The sequence below is a fragment of the Eptatretus burgeri genome, chromosome 14, assembly GCF_056783735.1.
Source record: "Eptatretus burgeri isolate ZD-2024b chromosome 14, Ebu_testis_v1, whole genome shotgun sequence".
NCBI classification, from domain to species: Eukaryota; Metazoa; Chordata; class Myxini; order Myxiniformes; family Myxinidae; genus Eptatretus; species Eptatretus burgeri.
This window is the reverse complement of record NC_140974.1, coordinates 57,460,019-57,472,179: the sequence shown is the minus strand read 5'-3', so window position 1 is coordinate 57,472,179 and position 12,161 is coordinate 57,460,019. Positions and strand designations below refer to the sequence as shown.

The window sequence follows — 12,161 nt, the reverse complement described above, 5'->3', positions numbered from 1 at the left end:
GCAAAAGACCTTCGACTGCGGCAAAGATTTACATTCCAACAGGACAATGACCCCAAGCGTTCAGCTAAAGTAACACTGGAATGGCTTCAGAACAAGAACATGAAAGTCCTTGAGTGGCCCAGCCAAAGCCCAGACTTGAATCCCATTGAGAATCTGTGGAAGGACTTGAAGATTGCTGTTCACTGACACTCCCCATCCAAGTTGACAGAGCTTGAGCAAATCTGCAATGAAGAATGGGAGAAAATCCCCAAATCCAGATGTTCAAAGCTGATACAGACATACCAAGAAGACTCGAAGCTGCAATCACTGCCAAAGGCACTTCTCCAAGGTATTGGCTCAGGGGTGGAATACTTATTGATGCAAGACATTTCATCTTTTCATTTTACTTTAAGTTGTGAATATTTTTGAACACATGTTTTGCTATCATTATGAGGGTATTTTGTGTAGATCTGTGACAAAAATAATTGATATTCAATATTTTAAATTCAGGCTGCAACAACAAAATGTGACAAAAGTCGAGGTGCGTGAATACTTTCTGAAGGCACTGTATCTCGGTGGCCCGAAGTGATGCAGCCTGGGTGTGGGTCGTGCCAGCCCCGGTGAGCAGAGGCTATACACTGTTATCCCTGTGTTTCACAGGTGGAACGAACAAGCAAGTAGTCCTTCACCGTCAGCAGCGACAATGATGGCAACAATGAAGAGACCTCGGTGGTGATGGGGACTGCAATCAAGTGATGGAGAGGGAAGTTTTTCCTCTTCATCTCGTGAAGGCTCTTCTATCTAAACATTCTTCAACAGCAACAACAAAAGAGCCTTCGATTGTCACTGTGGGGCATAATCTTCTCTGCACACTCATTAAAAGTCTTTTAAGATCACCTTTGATAAAATAACCACAATAAATAAATAAAACTACAAATTGTTTTTGCAATCAACAATCGTCCCCAAATTAAAATAAATCTTCAAAAGATACAGAAGTGAACAAACAAATCTATCGACGGCAAAACGTCAGGTACGGAATGAGCTGAAAGGATGCACACTTTCCTCCAAGCTGTCTAAGCCTGGGTTTGAATCCCCACCCAGCTATAAACTGTCATCCCTGTGTTTCACTGGTAGGGTGATTCTTCAATATGCGCACCATCCCTCGGATGGACGTTAAAATGGGCGTCTCATCTGTCAGCATTCGTTCGTGGAAGTTAAAGATCCCACGGTATCCTTCGCGAAGAGGAGACGAGCTATCGCCGGCATCATGAACAAATTCCTGCCCCAACGTCCAGAGGGCACTGCATCAGTGGCACAGCCACGCCCTCAGCCCATGCCACCCCTCAGCCTTGTGCTGCAGATGAACGAAGAAGGTACTGAATGCTCTTGTTGCCTCAATTGAATCCACCTGTACTGAGGTCACCATAAGACCTTGAATCAACATCGTTACGATAGTGCCAACACTCGTCGATGGATGAGGTTACCCTATGGATATTAAAGAGCATTGTAGCACCCTCCACAGGTCAATATTCAATAGCTCTTCAGATTTACCTTCGGTACAGGAAGTCCAGTCCATTGGGACCATACTCTGTACAGAGCGTTGGTGCTGCCGAAGCAGTCTCCTTGGCTATTGGGCACAATCCTGGACAGGTCGCCACTCTGACGCAGGATACTTGAATGACTCGGTCATCCCAGCAAGCTGGTACTCATTTTGCCGACCTCGGAAGGATGGCAGGCTGAGTCAACCCCCTGGTGAATTAATTCAGCGGGCAACAAGACTTGAACTCAGGACGCTCGGATCCCAAGCCGCCACCCTAACCACTGAGCCAACACCAGGCTATACAGGAAGGACGCACCCCTAGCGGTCCAAAATACCATCATGGTTTGTATCATGAAAGGCTGAGCTATGATTTAGTTGAATGAAGATGCGATGCATTTCACGATATAGAACATATTCTCATTTTTAGTCCAAATCATCATTTTTCAGCCCAATTTCCAATGGGACAGTATGCTTTTGGTTTATTATCAAGTTATCAATCCCATTAGAAGTTTCAGGTATGTGGTTGGCGAAATGAGTGGGAAAACCTCATCAGTAACCAACATGGTACACACACTGGTCAGGATTATTTTCTGGATGTTAATATTACACCGTGAATGAAGAGGTGACTTTTAAACGAGCAAGGCCACCTTCTATTAATAGTCGAAGGCAACGCACTGGTGTTAGGGTAGTGGGACAACAGGTGGATGCAAAAGGCAGTAGAATGAACAAACAAGTGAAAAGGATAAAGAGAATTATAGTAACTAACCCCTAACCCTCAGCAAGAGGAGGTGTGTGGAGTGAAAGGGGGAGGGATGGGAGTTGAGAGCTGGTTGGTGTAAAAGTGTGGCAAATATTGGGAGATACATGAAATGGAGGCAAACAACCTTCCAAATCAAACATCAACGCTTTTCATGTCAATCAGTTGCCACCCTTTAAGATCCAAATAGGTGTTGTATAATATGTGACAGAATGACGTCATAAAGCCCCATTATCATGATTCTAACACAAGTTAAGGAAAGGGGTGGGTATCGTATTCAACACAGATTAGGGAATAGATAGTGGCGAAACAGAGAGCATAAAGACCATGTATGAGTATTGGTGTCGTTTTGTTATGAGATGACATGCGAGTGAGAAATAGCGAAGTTTGAAACTATGAGATCATTTTGGAGGCAAACACGTGTAGTTGAGGGTCTTACATGCTGGGATCACGCAGTCTCGCGTTCCATGGAAGATGCGATGGAAGTATTTCCTGCAGGTGGTGTGGAACAGCCGTGACCCTGGGGAAGCATTGGGTCAGAGGAGGGACAAAGGGATGAATGAAAGTCCACAGGGCTCACGAGGGAGGGGTTGGGGGGTTCTTGGGAGAGTCAGTGTGGAACAGAGCTGAAATGAATCCCAGAATGAACAGGGATTGTGTTATCTCATATAGGAATGCCTTGTACAATCTTATACTTACATGGTCTTATAAGAGGGTCAGACTCACCCAGGAGACGCGACACCACATTCCTGCTGGTCGGGGCTCTTTCCTCGCGACCTTGTTCCACGAGTCCTGAGCACGGAGGGCACAACGTGCACACACTCACCGCATCAGACACACTCGACAATCGAACCAACTTAGCACCACTTGTCAGTAGACCAAGCTGAGCAAGGCAGTCATGTACAACTTGCATATATATAAGGACAAGTGAAAAAGGCCATTCGGTCCATTTTGCCCGTGTTTCAGCTCAATGTGTTCATACATCACAGCGTCGGATTGATAAATTAATAATATTTCTATTAATAGCTCAATGATGATTATGAATAGGTTCTCCCGCAGGGTTCACCTCGAGCCCTGTCCTGGTAATCCACGGCCACACGGATGAAGTCCCCGCTAAGACTCGCAGAGCCGGCCGAACCTTCTGGGGCACGCATCGCCTGCAAGAACAGCTGCAGAACGGGTTCGGCCACCCGTGCGGCGACCCCTGGTTCCCTCACCCGTGCAGCAACTCCTGGTTCCACCACCCGTGCGGCGACCCCTGGTTCCACCACCCGTGCAGCGACCCCCGGTTCCACCACCCGCAAGGCAACCCCCGGGTCCATCACCTGCAAGGTGACTCCTGGGTCCATCGTCAGGAAACCGATGGTCAATGTGAGGAATTGGTGGACCTGCCACATCTCTCCTGTGACCAAGACACGAACAACGGACTGAGTCTCGTTAACTTTTGTCTTTGCGCGAAGTTTATGGTAAAGTTAGAAAAGCTGTCGTTTCACTCCATGTACAATGGTCAATGGCACTTTGTATACCCAACAATGAATGGGACAACAAGCTGTTAGATTGCTCTTTAGTGGCTCACCTGGCTTTCCGGCTCTGCACACCTTCCCTGGCGCTCCATTTCCCAAGCCTTTTATAAGCGCTTCGGACGCTCTGCACGGTGAGCGCCCTGGTGGGCGGAAAGCTCGGTGTGGAGGCGGCAGCGCTGGGTGTGTGGGGCACAGAGGCTGCGATGAGCCTTGCGTGAGACTTTGGGATAGTTCGCTGGAGAGGGGGATGACCCACGTACCTGTTGCATGAAGGTACTTTTCAACCAGCAAGTACAAATGTACCTGTCATCCTAACGAGTCCTCTAAATTCAGACCAATTCATTTTTAATTAAACATGACCAACATCAAGCATGATCAACATCCAATATCCAACATGACCAGCATGAGCACAATCGAACATGAATCCTCTATCAATCCTCGACTGAAAGCCTCAATTCTTCTTCAATTAAATCCAATTCCCATCCGAAAGTTATTTTAAACATGACTTAGCTCACTGGCACATGACCCCAATTTAAGGTGACCTTTCAAAAATAAATACTTTGTTGATTTTTTTAAAAATACACCTGGATACATTGAGTCGAGGCAGCTCAGAACCCTGAGTTGATTTTTAAATATACTTTTGGACCAACAAGGAGTCAAGCAAACTCTTACTTTTTAAAACACCTGTTCATATATTTATTGGTGGTAAAAGTGCTCCCTTGTAGCCTACAGATCTCAAGTGCCCCTTGAGTGGATGGGATGGATGTATATGATGTAAGGTGTGATGTGAGCCAATTGCTGTTAACCATCACCTGCCCTAACCTACAGGTGGGCACTGTCGCGCCACACTCCCCACCCCCATAAATGATAAGAGTAGGCTCCGATCGGGTAAGTATCTACATGGCAGAAAATGCCAGCGATTGACCTTTAAGAAAACGATTACGACTTGGCTCACATGACGTCCCTTGGTGTAAACTCGTAAGAGTACAAGTGTCTACACAAGAAACACCTTTTCAGGCCATCTTTATTGAGAAGCATATTTACAGCACAAAAGGATGTGTATAAAGTACAACCCCGAAAGGCTTTCCTAATGTCTCTATTCCTGTACAACAGAAGCATTTACAACTTACCTTTACATAAATATGATGCAAGAAATTCGCCGAATGTATTAAAACAAGCATTACAAAGGTTTAAATATGGACAAGTCAGAATGGCGATTCCAATTTTAAAACGTTGCTCATGCTAGAAATCCCAAAACATTCCGAGAAGGATTCTAACCCGCTGTCGGAATAACCAGCAAGTAGACTGTTCCTCCACCGGCGGGGTCGTCGTCCGGAGTTCGCCCGTCATTCCAAGCAGAACGGTTGCTCGAGTGGCGTTTTGCGTTTTCGAAACGAGACGGTACGTAGATCCTGACGTGCTCGTGTTCGGTGCAAGCAAGAGACCGCATCACTAGCCCGGTGTGGAGCCTTGCCATGCGGCGCAGCATTGTGCACGATTATAGAGGTGAGGTTAATGTTGAAGAAATTTTCAGCTCGAGGATGGCTGGGCAGGAAAGCCAGCAAGCAAATACCATTATGGCAGTGCCAATCCATCTTTGCAGATTTAATCTCTCTGAGTTGCTGGACACAAAGGCCATAAACTTTATAATATTGCAAAAATAGATCAAAGGGATTGAGTGTGCTGTGGTGTGTGTGTGTGTGTGCGCGCACGAGTGCTTCGGTCATTTTATTTTGCACACCGAAACATCCAACCATAATTCATCAGCCAAAGGAAACATTGCCATCACGGATACTCTGCAGATCAATTTGCGCTTTTACCGAGAAATTTCCTTGTGACTACTTGATAAGAAGAGGTGGGAGGGAGAGACCAAATCCCTCAAGAACAGCTGTAACTCGTCGAAACAGAAGGGTGGGATTGGAACACGCAGAAACAGGAGGGTGCGGGGATTGGAACCTGCCAGAATAGCAAGGTGGGATCGGAGGTTTTGGAACTCCTTCGGCAGCAGAGATGAATGAATGAGATGCACATCCCACTTATTACAGAGAATGACTCGAGCAGGAAAACTAGACAGAATGTCCCCAACGCACGGCCTTCACTCGATAAAACTTGGTCCCCAGGGGTACGTTGAAGCGGTTCTGCACCTGAAAGGAATCCAACCGCACTCGATGTCAAAAAGTGCAAATGTTCAACAACAACAACAAAAAAGGGGAAACTGTAGCTCAGAGTAAACATTTTCAGAAGGGCAGGAATTTCTGCCTACATTGCCCAAGGTGAGCTTACCATGCACCCACTGACAGCCAATCTATGGTGGTCCCCATGCAACGAGCACAACAAATCTGTGCACTGGATTAACACGAGCCAATGAGCAGCTGAATAATTGATATAAAATGAAGGATGCAATGCAATAAGGTCTTAGTCACAGCAGACTGCTTTCCTGCTGGGACAGTCGTGAGATCGATGAGCCAATGTGTGCGTTTAACTTTGCGTGGAGCTCGATTTCCATGCATGTCCGATCAGGTTGGACTAGAGAAGCTTAACATTGCGCAAGCGCTCTGGAGATGACACTTTCTAAAGCATACATATGTGATCCAGTGTACATGCCACATACCTTCTTGGCCTGGCAGTACTCCTTCTCCACCAACTTTCCCAGCACGCACGACTTCCGCGGCTCTCCAGGTACTGGGGTGGGGGGGGGGTACAATGAGGTTCTGGAATAAGTGCACAGCAGGTTTAAAATTCCAAATATAACTATCACAATATCTGTCATGATTTCATTACATCACGTATAAAGTATTTGAAGTATTCAACTTATCGGCTCATTGGGCAAATGAAATGCCAGGAATGCCAAACAATAACACTATAATGGAGGAGGGGTTGCTAATTACAGCAACCATACGTGTTTGTGACTGGAAGGGAGGAAGTGGGAGGAAGGAAGAGAGGAGGGGGGGGGGAGGATTTCAAACACATGATTCACATTTGCTGATGAATTGCACACTCCACCTTTTTAAAATGAAATTTACACAAAGTACGAGGCAATTCATTATCACATACCAGGGCCGAGTCAGAGAAATGTGAACAACATAAAAATGCAAGAGTTTCAAAGGTCATGAGGTTACAGCAAAAAACCAAGAGAACACAGGGTGGTATCTCCGGATCAAGAGAGCAACTGTATTTTATGTACAGGAGACAAAAAAAAGATGTTCATAAATCTCCAGCACAATGGACATCGAGGTATAGAAAGCAATAACTGCAAGGAGAATCCAAGGGACCATGGGAATAAGTAGCATACCATACGTGTGGCAATGGGAGGTTGCTCACATTAAGCGCTGTAGCTCGAGCGAGAGTAGTTTTATCTTCGTGTTAAAAACAAATCACAAAACTATCCCAACTAATCGGGATATAGCTCTTAAAGACTGAGCAGGAAGACCCAAGGCAACCCCGCAGGTTAACCCAAAGAGAATGAACATGCACAAATCTTAACGGGATGACATCCCCCTGCCGATTCACAGCTCGGCTGGCATGTCTCCCTCACAACTCACATTCATCATGGAGGCATTTATGTGAGAGGAGGGAAAACGACTTGATCTACTACTAAATTGGATTCTCTCCCTCAGCAAGCTCTCCTAAAGGCAGGTATTCGCCGAGCCTTATCGACTACATACAATTGCTTGATTATATATATATATATATATATATATATATATATATATATATATATATATATATATATATATATATATATATATATATATATATATATATATATATATACAGGGTGTCCCAAAAAATAAAATGTACTCGCTCTTTAAATGATAATAAATGCGTTGTTTATTGACTTAGAAACAAGATTAATGGTTAAATGTACAAATGCATGTTTACAAATGTTCAAACTGACGACCATCACATTCCAAACACAGCCGATAACGCGGATCAATGGATTCAACAGCGTTACGGATCATTTCATTTGGAACTGCAAGACATTGTCTTTCAATTTCCTCTTTCAGTTCATCGACTGTTACTGGTTTTGAGCCGTAAACCTTATCTTTGAGATATCCCCATAAAAAGAAGTCCATTGGAGTGAGGTCTGGGGAACGCTCAGGGAATTCAACACTACCTCTTCACCCAATCCATCTGTTCAGAAAAGTTGCTTCAAGATAGGCCCTTACATCACGGTGGTAGTAGGGAGGTGCTCCATCTTACTGAAAGTAGATCTCTTCGTCACCAAATATCTCTTCGACCCGTGGACCGACGGATTCCTGCAGCAAGTTTAAGTAAACATCCACAGTGACAGTTTGGTCAAAAAAGAATGGCCCGAGGATGCCCAATGTTGATATCCCACACCACACAGTAACCCCTGGTAAGTTTAAATGGTGTTCCATAGTAACATGCGGATTTTCAGGAGCCCAGTAGGTGCAATTGTGTCAGTTAATTGAGCCATTTAACTTGAAGCTGGCCTCATCGCTCCAAACAATTTTGGATGGAAATGCTGCATCTTCTTTGCATTTGCCCAGGTACCAATCACAAAATTCAGCTCTACGGTCAGGATAGTCTTCATTTAGAGCGTGGATTAATTTTGGAATGTAACTTTTCCAATTGATTCGCTTCAAAATGCGATGGGCGCTTGATTTTGGGATTCCTGTCTCAAGAACCATTTGTCGTACAGATTTCCGTGGGGATCGGTGGAGGGTTTCCAGCAATTGATTTTCCTTTGCGGGGGGTGGTTGATGACCGTGGTCTTCCTGAACGCTCCTTATGGACGTCATGCACAGTTCCATCTGTTTCAAACTTATCTCGGATGCGAGCAATGGTGCGTCGCGTTGGTGGATCTTTGTGAAAATGTCTTCTAAAATGTCTTTGCACTTCCATGATGTTTTCGTGCTTCCAGTAGCACTTTATGAAAAAATTTCTTTCTTCAAAACCTAGTCGTACTTCTGCCATTATTAGGGTCAATTTGATCTGAAAATAAATGAAAAATTCAATGAGTTATGAGGAGCCAAAATGTGAGTACATTTTTTTGGGACACCGTGTGTGTGTGTGTGTGTGTGTGTGTGTGTGTGTGTGTGTGTGTGTGTGTGTGTGTGTGTGTGTGTGTGTGTGTGTGTGTGTGTGTGTGTATATATACATATATATAAATACATATATATACATATATATAAATACATATATATACATATATATAAATACATATATATACATATATATAAATACATATATATACATATATATAAATACATATATATACATATATATAAATACATATATATACATATATATAAATACATATATATACATATATATAAATACATATATATATACATATATATAAATACATATATATATACATATATATAAATACATATATATACATATATATAAATACATATATATACATATATATAAATACATATATATACATATATATAAATACATATATATACATATATATAAATACATATATATACATATATATAAATACATATATATACATATATATAAATACATATATATACATATATATAAATACATATATATACATATATATAAATACATATATGTACATATATATAAATACATATATGTACATATATATAAATACATATATATACATATATATAAATACATATATATATACATATATATAAATACATATATATACATATATATAAATATATATAAATACATATATATACATATATATAAATACATATATATACATATATATAAATACATATATATACATATATATAAATACATATATATATACATATATATAAATACATATATATACATATATATATACATATATATAAATACATATATATACATATATATAAATACATATATATATACACATACACGCGATAAGAGCACTGCTGGGAAGAGGCTTGCATATTTCACATGCCGGTCGTGTATGTATGGCGGCCTGTATTTTGCGTACATGTTGTACGGCCCATGTGCCCAGGTGTTTCCATTTTTTTGTCCACTATCTGTACAGAATGTATACAGAATCCAGCCACCCAGGCTCCTTTCAGCAATGTACATGAATGGTGAGTGTACATTGCAGCCCCCGCACACTGCGCACACTAAATTTTTAGGCTTCAAGCCTTGGAATCTGCTGCACTCTCTGCCAATCACAAGCTCATCTCATAATCCTGAAATTTTGCAAACAAACCTCAGAGAAAGACCTATGATTGAAAATAAATATAATTCCAATAAGGCTGAAGGGCAATGACATTTGTTTGACATTTGTGCTCGTCAACCAACAAACAGCACAAGTAATGTCAGAGGCGAGCCAGTCGAGGGATTGATGTTTGCTGGGCTGAGAACATGGAATTCATTTGTCCAAGGGCAATTGAGAAAGCGGTCCGTCCCCACCTCATGGACAAGAGTAGAGTCCCAATTACACATAATGAGGATGTATTTTTATTTACTAAAGAGCCCCAAAGATGTTTCACTTTTACTTACTTAGATTTGGCATTTTCACACGGCAATGCAAAATACACTTTATTACCAAAAATATTAGGACAAGTGCATCGACACTTCAAATAAACTCTCCAAATCTGCATGTGTATATTTTTCCCCACAATTCAAAGCAATATCTGGTTTATAAAGGTACTGTTGTGTGACAGTTAAGACAATGTTAATCTGCTGAGAATCCTGACATCTACCAACATGACAATGTACCTTTGCCGTACCGCTGTGTCTGTTAGGAACAACTGCTCTGGGATCTTTTGGAACCCCGCCTGAGGACATGTCAACAAAGCACCATCCATCCACAAATCCACACTTCATCCGAAGGAGCTATAGTGAAATATCACACCTGACGTCATACCTCCCGACATTTTGGACAAAGTGTTAATAGTGACAGTTACACCTCTATTATTGATTGAATGAATGGTTGTGGATTAACAACCCTGCAGCCTGGTGTTGGCTTAAGGGTTAAGGTGGATGGATTAAGATCTTAGGGTCCCGAGTTTGAGCCCCTGTCATGTCGTTAGATAATACCAGGTGGCTTGACTCAGCCTGTCATCCTTTCTCGGTCGGCAAAATGAGTAGCGGCTTACTGGAAACAGGGGGCTCTGCATCAGCGACACAGCCACGCTCCCAGCAATGTTGCCAACAGTCGTCACAGGCTACATACGAAATAATAATAATAATAATAATAATAATAATAATAATAATAATAATACTACATATTACTCTCCCAATATTTTTGGCAATAGTGTATATTTTATAAATGATGTCATGTGATCCAGGTAGAATACAACTGCAAATATCCTGCAGGAACTTCAAAAAAATGAAACCACCAACGGTGGGAAGAGGGCTGGGGGTGAGTGGGGAGCTTTCAATATGATTAATTTGTGACCACAATGAGCAATCTCACCTCGATGCTGCAGTTTTGCTGGCAGGTTTCTTATAGAGTTCCATTGTTGGGTTTTTTTGTATACATAGTCTCGGCTCGTGGAAGAGATGGTTGTTTGGCTTTAGCTGTGTTAAGGTTCATATATTGTCGACCGAGAATTAACAGGGTCCAACTACACTTTTTTGAAGTTTGAGAAAAATGAAATCAAAAATTCAAAGTGGAATTGCCGCCATCTCATAACATTTTATTTTCATATCGTGTGCATAACACACGTACATATAACATAACAAACATAACAGGTACATATAAAAGTTACATAAAATAATCTTACTTAGTTTCCTCTGTTGCCCTTCTACATGGACTTCTTCTAAATTTGAATGAAATGTCAAATAGACCCTGTTAATTCTCGGTCGACGATATGGCTCTGTGGTGAGTTCGTACAATGCGAGTTGTCTAGTCGATGCCCAGAAGGCCAGGTCAAATCTGACAAAAACGGAAAAAACTTTGCTTCGGTCTTAAGCAGGGTGTTGCCTCCACCACCAAAGGTGTATGGAGGTTATGTTTTCACTGCTGTCTGTCTGTTTGTTTGACTGTGAACAGGATATCTCAAAAAAGTTATGGACGGATTCGGATGAAACTTGGTGGACAGGTTGAGTGTGTGACAGCTGACAAGAACAAGTTGATTCGATTTTGGTGAAAATCCGAATCCGGATCTGGATACGATAATTTTTTTTAAGTGATTCTTCACCACTGAAAGATGGGGCCAAAAATGATGTGTAGCATGATATCTCAAGTTGTGGACGAGTTATGACAAAACTTTATGGATGAGTTGGCTAAGTGACAAAAACAAGCCGATTCGATTTTGGTTCAGGTCCGGATCCGGATCCGGCCGATCAGTGGGATACAAAACATAAACTGTTCAGCCTGGCATACGTATGTACTCTACAGAGTGCCGTTCTAGTTGCATCTGCTGTCGTTTTGAGGGGTGCAAGATAG

At 42.0% G+C, this 12,161-nt stretch overlaps 1 protein-coding gene and 1 pseudogene across 7 annotated transcripts in view; both read right to left on the bottom strand.

Moving 5' to 3' along the window:
* LOC147013305 (uncharacterized) overlaps positions 1-4,083 on the bottom strand; it is a 31,266-nt pseudogene extending 27,183 nt beyond the window's left edge. The window contains exons 1-4 of the transcript XR_015051259.1: positions 3,853-4,083; positions 3,343-3,678; positions 3,003-3,068; positions 2,716-2,796 (exon numbers count right to left, since the gene is read on the bottom strand). The product of XR_015051259.1 is annotated as an uncharacterized LOC147013305 (transcript). The remainder of the gene's footprint in view (positions 1-2,715; positions 2,797-3,002; positions 3,069-3,342; positions 3,679-3,852) is intronic.
* Positions 4,084-4,805: 722 nt separating this feature from the next.
* The window catches only part of LOC147013304 (RB1-inducible coiled-coil protein 1-like), a 126,080-nt gene continuing 118,724 nt past the window's right edge, over positions 4,806-12,161 (bottom strand). For all 6 annotated transcript variants that reach the window (XM_085855010.1, XM_085855012.1, XM_085855009.1 and 3 more), the window contains 2 exons: positions 6,411-6,481; positions 4,806-5,943 (listed from right to left, as the gene is read on the bottom strand). In XM_085855010.1, the coding sequence (XP_085711136.1) occupies positions 5,678-5,943; positions 6,411-6,481 (337 nt within the window). In that variant the 3' untranslated portion in view covers positions 4,806-5,677. The remainder of the gene's footprint in view (positions 5,944-6,410; positions 6,482-12,161) is intronic.